At 40.4% G+C, this 13,378-nt stretch overlaps 2 protein-coding genes across 2 annotated transcripts; both read left to right on the top strand.

The window, feature by feature from the left end:
* The first annotated feature begins 1,427 nt into the window (after nt 1-1,427).
* LOC118394819 (5-beta-cholestane-3-alpha,7-alpha-diol 12-alpha-hydroxylase-like) lies at nt 1,428-3,890 on the top strand. Its single transcript, XM_035788394.2, has one exon. It carries the CDS (start codon nt 1,573-1,575, stop codon nt 3,100-3,102), a length of 1,530 nt encoding a protein of 509 aa, XP_035644287.2. The 5' UTR covers nt 1,428-1,572; the 3' UTR covers nt 3,103-3,890.
* Nucleotides 3,891-6,632: 2,742 nt separating this feature from the next.
* LOC127907637 (5-beta-cholestane-3-alpha,7-alpha-diol 12-alpha-hydroxylase-like) lies at nt 6,633-11,893 on the top strand. The gene has a single exon (XM_052463916.1). It carries the CDS (start codon nt 6,675-6,677, stop codon nt 8,202-8,204), a length of 1,530 nt encoding a protein of 509 aa, XP_052319876.1. The 5' UTR covers nt 6,633-6,674; the 3' UTR covers nt 8,205-11,893.
* Nucleotides 11,894-13,378: the final 1,485 nt, after the last annotated feature.

The following is a 13,378-nucleotide window of genomic DNA, read 5'->3' as shown; positions in this document are numbered from 1 at the left end:
GCTGAAGAAAACAAATGTGTTGCTGAAGACATAGTCAAGAGAGAGATTGATCCCAATGGTGGTTTTGCAGATCAGAGTGAGCTATGAAGAGCAAAAAGAGCCGCAGTATGTAGTGCCTGGAACTATTCCCCCATTATTTGTCAGGGAATGGCTGTTCATAATAAAATGTAACTGGTGTGACTTGAAAATGCATAATTAACATTTCCCAGCTTAGAGAAAAAGGCACAGACCAAACACTGAAACACTTGCTGAAGAATTATGACAGTTTTCAATAATCAGATGGGAACGGCCAAAGGATTCACAACCAAGCTCGTACTGTTCCATAATCCCTGAGACAAAAGGTGAAAGCAGACATTTCTTTCTTTGCTGAATTCCTGTTGATTTTAGGAGGAGGGGTGGGGGGGTTAGTTGCCCGAGAGGCTGTTGTGTTTTGTCAGTGACTCAAGTTACACATGGCTCAGAATGTCAGTGTGGTTTTCTTTTGAACGTTGTGTGGGAACGAGGTCGAAAGAGAATACAAAGGGAGAGTAAAACAACAACAGACGTGGAGAACTGTAGCCTACACAACAAGGTTTGAATGGTACGACAGTTGTAGGTCGAGAAACATGGTTCTGACTAGGTAGTATACAACTAAGACCAGAAGTGACTTTTTTGTAGCAGGTTAGGAGAACTTACGCAGCAGGTTAGAAGAATCAACGTAGCAGGTTAGGAGATCTTACGCAGCAGGTTAGAAGAATTAATGTAGTAGGTTAGGAAAACGTATATAGCAGGTTAGAATAATTCATGTAGCTGGTTAGGAGAATTAGGTTAAGGTTAGGAAAAGAGTTAGAGCTAAAATTCTCTCCTAACCTGCTACGAAAAGTCACTTATAGTCACACCGAAGAAACATAGAAACAACAAAAGTCTATATGAATGATGGATGGTTTAAAGTAGCATGGCCATTATAGTTGTATGCCTCTATCCATAAAATCAGCATATTTCATCAAAGGCTTTAAATAGTTGCAAATAGATGGCATGACCATTTTGGGGTTATTGTTTTGTTTTTGCACGCATGTCTTGTTAGGGATTCAGGAGGACTTGGGTATATCTTGGGTATGTACATGTATGTGCATGTCTTCTTCAATCTTACCTCTATTCACAATGATCTTGTTTTGGGGCTGGCTCCACCGCTCTTTATGGTATGAAACAGCATAAAGGCCCAAAATGCAACACTATTACAAATCTGAGAGAGGTTCTCTCTACACATGTGATCTATTAAGTTTTCCTATCACAAAATCTCTCTGTAGTCTCCTGACTGAAACCAGCTGAAACCTGCATGGTCCTGGCCCTGAGCCATCTAAATGCATATACTTGAGGCAGAGCTATGTATAAACAATGCTTTTCCTTAATATTAATATACTAGACACTTTTTATTTTCATTGCGAGAACATTGCTGTGTCCTAGTGCTTAGAATACTAATGGCACTCTCACTGTGAAAGGAGGGGGAGGAGCATGAGTCATGGGTATCGAAAACACAAAATGCACTTAAGCTGGGGCACAGATGTGCTCTGAAAGAACGAAGAGGAAAGGACAATGGGTTTTCTGCTGCCGATCCTTCTGGCTCTGTTAGCCTCTGTCTTAGGGGGACTCTACCTCCTGGGGGCCTTCAGGTGTTGTCGACCAGGGGAACCCCCCCTGGACCGGGGCCCCATTCCCTGGCTGGGCCATGTCCTTGAGTTCCGCAGGGACACAGCAAAGTTCCTAGAGAGGATGAAGAGGAAGCATGGGGATATTTTCACTGTACAGCTGGGAGGATTCTACTTCACATTCCTTACGGACCCTCGGTCCTTCGGGACGATTGTGAAGGAGGCCCGCACCAAACTGGACTTCAGAAAGTTTGCACAAAAGCTGGTTCAGAAAGTGTTTGGTTACCACTCCGACCACAGGTTTCCTCAGTTGTCCAGCAACAAGCACCTGATGGGGGACGGTTTAGTGGTCATGACACAGGCTATGATGAGCAACCTACAGAATCTGATGCTGCACAGTGTAGGGACGGGGGATAATAACCATATGCCCTGGAATGAGGACGGTCTGTTCAACTACAGCTACAACATTGTCTTCAGGGCAGGTTACCTGGCTCTATTCGGTAATGAGACACCAAAATCCACAGAGAGCATGGAGAAAGCCAGAGAGGTCGACAGAGTGGAGTCCCAGGAGCTCTTCCTTGAGTTCCGTAAGTATGACCAGCTCTTCCCCAATCTGGCCTATGGGGTCCTGCCTCCAGGGGAGAAGAGAGAGGCGGAGAGGCTGAAGAGGCTGTTCTGGAAAATGCTCTCAGTGCAGAAGGTGAAGACCAAGGAGAACATCAGTGTCTGGGTGCGTGAGCAGCAGCAGGAGAGGGAGGAGCACGGCATGGAGGACTTCATGCAGGACAGGTACATGTTGCTTCTCCTCTGGGCCTCACAGGGCAACACAGGCCCTGCTGCCTTCTGGCTCCTTCTCTACCTCATGAAGCACCCAGATGCAATGGGGGCTGTCAAGAAGGAGGTGGAGGAGGTGCTGAAGGAGACAGGCCAGGAGGTGAAGCATGAAGGCCCCTTTATCGATCTAACCCGGGACATGCTTCAAAAGACGCCCATTCTGGACAGTGCCGTGGAGGAGACACTCCGCCTCACCACAGCCCCCGTCCTCACCAGGGCCGTGCTCCAGGACATGTCCCTCAAGATGGCCGACGGAAGCGAGTACCGCATCAGAGAAGGAGACAGAGTAGCCCTGTTTCCTTACACTGCCGTCCAGATGGACCCGGAGGTCCACCCGGACCCACTCACCTACAAGTATGATCGCTTCCTGACAGCAGAGGGGGGTAAAAAGACAGACTTTTACAAAGGTGGGAAAAAAATTAAATACTACAACATGCCGTGGGGTGCTGGGATCACTATGTGCCCAGGACGCTTCTTCGCCACCAATGAGCTGAAGCAGTTTGTCTTCCTCATGCTCACATACTTTGACTTTGAGCTCAAGAACCCAGATGAAAAGATACCTGATATTGACACCAAGCGCTGGGGCTTTGGGTCCATGCAGCCAACCAGAGACATCCAGTTTAGATACAGACTCAGGTTTTAAAAATGAGTGACTGACAAACCAGCCTTTGTCAACACTGAGTGTAAACTTCCATCTCATGAGTTGTTAATCTGATTGGGTTTACTATAAACTATCTTGTGCCTAAACATAAATGTGTCTGGAGTACCTAGTACCACAACAGGTGATACAGTATTAAAATAACTGCTTATAATTGTTTTGTTTATTCAGAGAGGACAAATCATCTACTTTTACAGTCTTTGAAAATATCTGGAATGTTTATGCTTAGAGTCAGCTGGAAATATTACATTTTAAAATTGAAATCTGGTACTATATAATATTTTTGAGTGATGAGTCATGAGGAAATGGTTTGCAGATAGTATTAGAAACATGTAGGAGACGTGTAGGAGACGTATTTTACAAGAAACAATATCACTCCCTAAAAACGCAATCCATGGTAGCTTTTCTGAATTCACAGATAAATTGATCCACATGAAAAATTTCAGGCATTGAAACCGTAAATGACTTGATAATTGTAAAAAATTATCATAAAATCTTACAACAACTAAAAAAGAAACGCACAGATGTTCAAAACCAATTCCATGTAGGAGATTAATTTACATGTAGTTAAAGCTACTGTGTGTACTGTATTCTTGCTTTTATTATCTTTTTAGTCTGGTTCACTCATATTCTGACCCTCAAGGACTGTCTATGATTGTGCCAAAAATGTGTACTATAATAATCATTGCTGTTTTTGTAACATTGTATGTCAAGCATTTAATCTTTGTGTTTTTCCTCCTGTCAAATGTAATAAAATATCCTTATAAAGCCTTGGATGTGGTATAAGTGTTATACCCCTTTCATACACAGACAAAAATCCCACTTTTTTTTACCATCCCAACTTATTTTTAAATCTGCATTTTTGTATATCTGAAAGGGGTAGGGGGTAAGAAAACATTGTATATTAAATCCCACCTCGAGTCCTAGACATGAAGCCTGCATTTTTAGACCCTGTAACCAAAATACAGGTATCGGGTCTTATTTCAACCTCATAGTGTGGAAATATATATTAAAACACAGGGAAATCATGTTTTTAACTGCACTGGGCCTTTAATAATGTTTTTTGCTTGTCTTTGGGCACCCTCATGCATCTGGTTTTCAGGGGAAATAGAAAGAGAGCCTGTGATGCGACTTCCACTTTTGAACATTAACAAGGTGACACTCCATCTTAACTCCTCCTCCACATTTACTGGATTGGTTCAACAGTGCAGAAGAGAACCTCGACAGTATTTTTTTCTCGTCAGGACCAGAAAGAAAGAAATGCCGCTCAGGCACCTTTAACGCCTGCTATGTTAGGTTGATCGATAGATAACAGGGTTGACATGTTAAGCTAGATCCACTTAGTTTCCACCACAAAACACCAGAAAATTGTCAAAAATAGTAGAAACCAACTCAGCAGCTTTTACACTACTATTTGACAAAAAAAAATATTTAAAGAAATAGTTTCACAATGTTAAACAGAGTTCAGTTCATGTAACAGGGTTGAACTTAGAATGAGCTAAATAAATTATACACTAATCACATGAAATAAATAATAATATTCTGAAATGACTTTGTCAATACAACAAAATATCTTGGGATTTAAAATGATGATTACATAAAAAATAAAAAAACGTTTTGCGGGTTAAGTGGATCAAAATCTTCCTAGAAGTAACAGGGTGGACGGAGGAACATGTGGAAATTTGGCACTTTAGCAAGTCTTTATTCATATAAAAAAAAACAGATTTATTGAATTCTACTTAACATATCAAAGGGACGCAAAAGGCACTCTTTTCTTGGAATGACCCATGTAAAGTATCTTTAGAGAGTATTGACAACCTTTGACTTTTTCCACTTTTTGTTGAATTACAAAGTGGGGTTAAAATTGATATAATTGTCTTTTTTTGTCAACAATCTACACAACATACTCTGTAATGTCAAAATTGAAAAGTTTTTAAAAACATTTTTTTTAAACTAATGAGAACATAATTACAAAAAAATAATTTATAGACTGCAATAAATCCAAACAGATGTAATATTTGACTAAATAAAGCATAATTGTAAAGCCATAGTTATTTGGTTGCTTTGCCAAAGTCATTTCGGAAGATTATTATTTATTTAATATGATTAATACATTTAAAAAATGCTTCAAGATCTGTCAGGTTGGTTGTTGATCATTGCTAGACAGACATGTTCAAGTCTTGCCATAGATTTTCAAGCAGATATAGAGTGGGAAGAACAAGTATTTGATACACTGTCGATTTTGCAGGTTTTCCATCTTGCAAAGCATGTAGAGGTCTGTCATTTTTATCATAGGTACACTTCAACTGTGAGAGACGGAATCTAAAACAAAAATCCAGAAAATCACATTGTATGATTTTTAAGTAATTAATTTGCATTTACAGGCGTTGTAAGTAGGAAAAACTGCAACATCGGCAGTGTATCAAATACTTGTTCTCCCCATTGTATGTCAAAACTGTAACTAGGCAACTGAGTTAGGAATGACGCCTGTATCTTTGTATACACCATCCAAAGCCTAATTAATAACTTCACCGTACTCACTTTTTATTTTTTTACAAATCTACCAATCATTGCCCTTGTTTGTTAGACATTGGTAAACCTCTCTGGACTTTGTGGTTAAATCTGTGCTAGAAATTCACTTCTTGATTAAGGAGCCTTACAGATGTTTGGGGTATACAGAGATGTGGTCGTCATACAAAAATCACATACTATACCCCATCTTCTATCTGAAGTAGGTATTATTGTCAATATAGTTAGTGTATCTCAACTGGGCACAGACGTCAATTCAATGACAATTCAATGCTTTGGTAGAGACTGTCTGTGGTTATTTGGGGTTGAAGCATGCTCAAGATTCAGCAGCTCCCCAAAAGCTAAACTAGTAAGCCAAATAGAAGGAAGCTTTGTGGTATGCAATGCTACTGTGCACATAAAAGGGTGATGTGTACTCCTACAAATGTCGTAGGCCATCTTGTGGACACAAAGGGGAAATGTTTAAATCAGTCTGAGGTCACTAAAGGTGCTTTCAAATACACACTACATGGACTGCTCAGGGGGAGTAGCTAGAATTACATCATTTGGTGGCTATGTCTAATCCACTCTGTGGCATTGTTGAGAGAAAAAAGAACATACTATACTTTTACATTCATCACACCCAAAATAGAGATTGGAATGTACTGTGAAGCTACTTTTCTACTTTGCTACTGTTTCTACTTTGGGAGTATAGTCCATCAACGTCCATTCCTCTCTATCACACTCTGTTCTGGGCTGTTTTCTCCAGATTATGAAACATACAGATGGTAAATGACAAAATACGTTGCACGTCCTATAATATGCAATTCATTATTTGAATTTTTCTGACCTTTATACGTCTTAACCTTTGTTTAAATTGGAAACACCAAAGACTGTTCTGTACCGTTTGTGGGTGGTTTCTGGTTATTGTGCAATCGAGTTAGTCATTAACTGCTGGCAGGGGTGTCATAGTTTGATCACGCCATAAAAAAAACCCACATTCTAGCCGGGGCTCAGATTGTCTGTGTGAGAACGAAGAAGAAAGGACCATGGGCTTTCTGCTGCTGATCCTTCTGGCTCTGCTAGCCTCTGTCCTGGGGGGCTTCTACCTCCTGGGGGCTGTCAGGCAGCGTCGACCCGGGGAACCCCCCCTGGACCGGGGCCCCATCCCCTGGCTGGGCCATGTCCTAGAGTTCCGCAGGGACACAGCGAAGTTCCTGGAGAGGATGAAGGGGAAGCATGGGGATATTTTCACCGTGCAGCTGGGAGGATTCTACTTCACATTCCTTATGGACCCTCGGTCCTTCGGGACGATTGTGAAGGAGGCCCGCACCAAACTGGACTTCAGCAAGTTTGCACAACATCTGGTGCAGAAAGTGTTTGGTTACCACTCCGACCACAGGTTTCCTCAGATGTCCAGCAGCAAGCACCTGATGGGGGACGGTTTAGTTGTCATGACACAGGCTATGATGAGCAACCTACAGAATCTGATGCTGCACAGTGTAGGGACGGGGGATAATAACCATATGCCCTGGAATGAGGACGGTCTGTTCAACTACAGCTACAACATTGTCTTCAGGGCAGGTTACCTGGCTCTATTCGGGAATGAGACACCAAAATCCACAGAGAGCATGGAAAAAGCCAGAGAGGTCGACAGAGTGGAGTCCCAGGAGCTCTTCCTTGAGTTCCGTAAGTATGACCAGCTCTTCCCCAATCTGGCCTATGGGGTCCTGCCTCCAGGGGAGAAGAGAGAGGCGGAGAGGCTGAAGAGGCTGTTCTGGAACATGCTGTCAGTGCAGAAAGTGAAGACCAAGGAGAACATCAGTGTCTGGGTGCGCGATCAGCAGCAGGAGAGGGAGGAGCAGGGCATGGAGGACTTCATGCAGGACAGGTACATGTTTCTTCTCCTTTGGGCCTCACAGGGCAACACAGGCCCTGCTGCCTTCTGGCTGCTCTTCTACCTCATGAAGCACCCAGACGCCATGAAGGCCGTGCAGGGGGAAGTGGAGGAGGTGCTTAAGGAGACGGGCCAGGAGGTGAAGCACGAAGGTCCTTTCATCAACCTGACCCAGGACATGCTGCAAAAGACGCCCATCCTGGACAGCGCCGTGGAGGAGACCCTCCGCCTCACCTCCGCCCCTGTCCTCACCAGGGCCGTGCTCCAGGACATGTCCCTCAAGATGGCAGATGGAAACGAGTACCGCATCAGAGAAGGAGACAGAGTAGCCCTGTTTCCTTACACTGCCGTCCAGATGGACCCGGAGGTCCACCCGGACCCACTCACCTACAAGTATGATCGCTTCCTGACAGCAGATGGGGGTAAAAAGACAGACTTTTACAAAGGTGGGAAAAAAATTAAATACTACAACATGCCGTGGGGTGCTGGGATCACTATGTGCCCAGGACGCTTCTTCGCCACCAATGAGCTGAAGCAGTTTGTCTTCCTCATGCTCACATACTTTGACTTTGAGCTCAAGAACCCAGATGAAAAGATACCTGATATTGACACCAAGCGCTGGGGCTTTGGGTCCATGCATCCAACCAGAGACATCCAGTTTAGATACAGACTCAGGTTTTAAAAATGGTTGACTGACACAAACCAGCCTTTGACAACATTTTGACAACTGTTAATCTGATGATGATTATTATAAACAATGTGCCTAAACATTAATTTATCTAGAGTACATAGTACAGTAAAATGTATTATTATATATTAAAATGTGTTACAGTATTACAATAACTGGATATAATTGCTGTGTTAATAATAATTTACCTGTTCTCTCTTTGAAAATTACTGGAAGGAATATTTTTGTTTATGCTTAGAGTCAACTGGAAAGTAGATATTGCATAATTGAAAGCTGACGTAGATAGAAAAGAATCTGTCCTGTAAAGCCGGTGAGTAATAGGAAAGGGTTACAGAAAGTATTAGAAATGCACATATGTTATCTGTAAGTGAACTACAACAAAATATATAAAGTTAACTTTATCCCATTACTCAACAATATGAAAGCAGACCTTATTAAATGGAACAGTCTTATCATACAGTACATCTAACAAGTACACTCTTTCCGAAGGGTTCTTCGGCAGTCTACAGTCTACTTCGGCAGTCTACAGTCCCCATAGGAGAACTCTTTTTGGTTCCAGGTAGAACCCTTTGGGGTCAATTTAGAACCATCTGTGGAAATGGTTCTACATTGAACCCAAAATGGTTTTACCTGGAACCAAACAGGGTTCTTCAAATGTTTATCCTATGGGGACAGCCAAAGTACCCTTTTAGGTTCTAGATAGACCTCTTCAGAATGGCATGGCTCCCAAAGTTTTAGTATGTATTCTAGGTAATACCAATTACCCAGAAAGTATACTCGGTCACAACAGACTTTATATGGGTATATAAGTCTCATAGAATATAAACAAAAGTCTTCCTTGAGGGTGGTTTCAACCTTCCAGACTTGGAATTGTATCAATTCGCTGAGGCTTTTACTTGCCTTATATAGTTAAATGAGCTTAAGAGGAAGATGTGCCTGCTCATCCTCAGAATCTTTTCATGTATCTATTTTCAAAGGACAAAGCTAAGAACATTAACCTCTTCATAGTTAAGAAAAAATAAACAACATGGGAGAAAATGTAGCATATTCTACAAGAAACATTATCACTCCCTAAAAAAACAATCATTGGATAGCTTTTCAGAATTCACCAATAAATTGGTCCACATGGAAAAACTAAAAGGCATAGAAACGGTAAATGACTTGGTTATAGGAAATACATTTATTTCCATGACAGCATTAGAAAGCAATTTTGGTACATGAACATTTAATAGTTTTATATCACGAAATTTCTAATTGGAATCTTTTTTCTTTTTTTTTTTTTTTTTTTTTACATCAGAGCAATCTTGAGGGAATCCTATTTGAGTCAGATGGATGTTCATATGATAGGTAAGCTATATAAACCTTGCAGGGAGCCTATCCAACTGACAATCTCTTAGAAAAAAATATAAACTATTGGAACCAAGACTTAAAAGGAACTGATGTTGGCACAAGATGGAGGGAATGTTGGAACATAGCTAATGAAATTACAGTAAATGAAAATGTACACTTAATCCAGTGTTAACTAATGTATAGAATGAATTATACAAGAGACAAATTTGACAAATTCAACAGCATAATGGCAGAGTTATGTCGACGACAAGAAGCAAAATAGTGCAGTTGGAGGCCATGTTGCCGGAGAGTGATGCTGAGGGTGTGAACATGTTGGTCTGGGCAGGTGTGATGTAGTTGATGTTTGTATTGTTTCAAAACATTTGATAAAATCTTACCCCCTCCCAAAAAAGAAAGGCACAGGTGTTCAAAACCAAGTTGCCGGAGAGGAAGGAAACCGCTCAAGGATTTCACCATGAGGCCAATGGTGACTTTAAAACAGTTAGACTTTAATGGCTGTGATAGGGGAAAACTGAACATGGATCAACAACATTGTAGTTACTCCACCATACTAAAGTAATTGACAGAGTGAAAAGAAGGAAGCCTGTACAGAATACAAATATTCCAAAACATGCATCCTGTTTTCAACAAGGCTCTAAAGTAATACTACAAAAAATGTGGCAAAGCAATTCACTTTTTGTCCTGAATGAATACAAAGTGTTATGTTTGGGGCATATCCAATTCAACACATCCCTGAGTACCTCTCACCATATTTTCAAGCATAGTGGTGGCTGCATCATGTTATGTTATGGCTATGCTTGTAATGCTTGTAATCGTTAAGGACTGGGGAGTTTTACAGGATAATAAATAAACAGAATGGAGCTAAGCACAGGCAATTTTCCCAGAGGAAAATATGGTTAATTTTGCTTTCCACCAGACACTGGGAGATGAATTCACCTTTCAGCAGGACAATAACCTAAACCACAAGGCCAAATCTACACTTGAGTTGCTTACCAAGAAGAAAGTGAATGTTCCTGAGTGGATGAGTTACAGTTTTGACGTAAATCTAATTGAAGATACATGACAGGACCTGAAAATGGTTGTCTAGCAATGATCAATAACCAATTTGACAGAGTTTAAAGAATTTTGAAAAGATTAATGGGAAAATGTTGCTCAATCCAGGTGCAGAAAGCTCTTGGAGACTTACCAAGAAAGACTCACAGCTCTAATCGCTGCCAAAGGTGCTTATACAAAGTATTGACTCAGGGGTGTGAATACTTATATAAATGAGATATTTCAGTATTTCATTTTCAATAAATTAGCAAACATTTCTAAAAATCATAGTTTCACTTTGTGATAATGTGGCATAGTGTGTAGATGGGGGGAGAAAAATACATACTTAATATATTTAATTCAGGCTGTTACACAACAAAATGTGGAATAAGTCATGGGGTATGAATACCTTCTGAAGGCAACGTATGTCCTAGGCCACAGTGTGGACACAAAAGGCAGATGTCTAAATCAGTCTACTATCAGTTTACTAAAGTTTTCCCAAATCCACACTCTACATGGACTACTCGGAAAAAGTAGCTAGAATTATATCATGTGGGGGCAATCAGTTTAATCCACCCTGAACCACATAAAAAGCTACTAGGCCTATTCAGTTAGACTTGTACCCATTTGTGCCCTTAAAGAGACTGCCTTTAAAAAAGAAACGACTAATTTTGAACAATGTCTATGTGGCATCCATATTAGTCAGAAGCAGTTATTCTAGTGTCAAAATTGACTACATAGTGTAAATAAGATACTTTTGGTCATAAAGTCAGTCTCTTCTAAACTGGAATTTGGAACATCCTGTGCGTCACAACGGGTAAATGACCGTTGGGTTTTGATTTGTCCACTAATATGCGGTGAACAGCTGCGGTGATTGCTCTCTATCCAATAGCATATACATTGAGACAGACCTGCCAAGCAGCTACGACTTTGTTTACATAAGATAACACGTTGTGCATTTTTTTTTTAAACTTGAGAAATACTGCACCAAACACCTCAGTTAGATGTAAAATTGCTCAACTAAAACATCCTCGGCAAAAATGTAAAAATAAATTGTCACGCCGACTCATGCTCCCTCCCGCAGGCGCTCGAAGTCGCAGTTCTACTAACCATCAGACCTGGCAACAATTATTATGCACACATGCTCCCAATCATTAAGCACACCTTGTCATCATTTACACTGTGATTACTCCCGCTTTATTTATCCCTCAGTCATTAGGTAATATTGTTCTCTCTCTCTTTCTGTACGCTGCTCATTTTTGCTCAACAACATCGTGTCTTTATTAAACTCACCTACTGCATCCTGACTCCCAGTGTATATTTGACATAAATACAGATTTCTTGAGTTATCTTAGATTCATTCAGGGGATTTTGAGGAAGTGAAATAGGCTTCCACGCGCGTCTACAGTTTCTCATGGGGGACAAACATCATTAACCAAACATGGTCAGGGAACACACCACGAATACTGAAATCTTGTAATCATTAAGTACTTGATGAGTTATACACGGTAATAAATAAACAGAATGGAGCTTAACACGGGCAAAGTCCCCGAGAAAATATGGTTCATTCTGCTTTCCACCAGACACTTGGGAGATGAATTCACACGTACCAATTGGCGTGTTCAGTGGCTTTTTTAAGAGCAAAGGCAAATTGGAGATTAGTCTCTACAACACCTGTATGTAAAACTGAAACACTCCATTTAGTATGATAGGTTACGTTTCATATAGTACATATTCATTTGTGGATGTTCAACACCCATTTCATATGATGTTACGAATTAAAATCCATATTATATGTTAAGAATTTTGAAAACGTATGACATGTTATGAATTCTAGCTAGGTGGCTAACGTTATCTAGACTAGGGGTTAAGGTTAGGGTTAAGTTTAGGAGTTAGGTTTAAGTCTCGGGTTAGGGGAAGGGTTAGCTAACATGCTAAGTACTTGCAAAGTAGCTAAAAAGTAGTTGAAAAGTTGCTAATTAGCTCAAATACTAAAGTTGTCTGTGATGAGATTCAAACTCGCAACCTTTGGGTTGCTAGATGTTCACATTCTACGCCAACCCAACTAACCACCCTACTTACGTGTTTGCCTTAAGTAACAATCTGTCTTATTTAACCGTACCAAACGTAACATATCATACTAATTTGAGTGTCTTGGATTTCACACCAACTATGTTACCTCTAGTCTATGGGTCCAGGCTGTGAATCAACGTGTAAAACTGATTGGATTTGCAAAAAGTCAAGAACAGAAAGGCATTTGTTCTTTTTTTTCACAACTTTTTACCTAAATCCAATGACATGGTGAAATGTTTTGTTGATTTCACGTTGAATTCACCTTAGTTGACAACTCAACCAAATGTAAATCAAAACTAGATGTTGAAATGACATCTGCTCAGTGGCAAAGCTATGTGATTAAATCTGAACTTTCAAGTTCACATCATACATAGAGAACTTGTGAACGGCAACCAAAAGTACATGGGTCTCTGTCTCACAGTCTGATACATCAACAAATGATTTGTAGAATAGGAATATTTTTGGTTGAGAAGGTGGCATGGTATATCCTTGCTTTAGTTCAACATTATAGCCTATCATTCAAGGCTCAAATTTGTATTTGTATTTGGTGAATATTACCTCATAAATAGCTACTATGCAATTAAAAGTCTTACAATTACTTGCACACACTATTTGGCTATACCCAATGAAGAGGTTACATTCTCAAATGTATATTAAGAATTATTTGTGATTTATCATTATGGTCTGTTTGTATTAATTTAATGCATTAATTG

The sequence above is a fragment of the Oncorhynchus keta genome, chromosome 15 (assembly GCF_023373465.1).
Source record: "Oncorhynchus keta strain PuntledgeMale-10-30-2019 chromosome 15, Oket_V2, whole genome shotgun sequence".
Taxonomy (NCBI): Eukaryota; Metazoa; Chordata; class Actinopteri; order Salmoniformes; family Salmonidae; genus Oncorhynchus; species Oncorhynchus keta.
The sequence above is the reverse complement of the archived record's forward strand: the minus strand, read 5'-3'. Positions and strand labels throughout refer to the sequence as shown.

Excerpts from the sequence above, each read along its gene's own strand:
- LOC127907637 (XM_052463916.1), top strand. The coding sequence starts at position 6,675 with ATGGGCTTTCTGCTGCTGATCCTTCTGGCTCTGCTAGCCTCTGTCCTG.
- LOC118394819 (XM_035788394.2), top strand. The coding sequence starts at position 1,573 with ATGGGTTTTCTGCTGCCGATCCTTCTGGCTCTGTTAGCCTCTGTCTTA.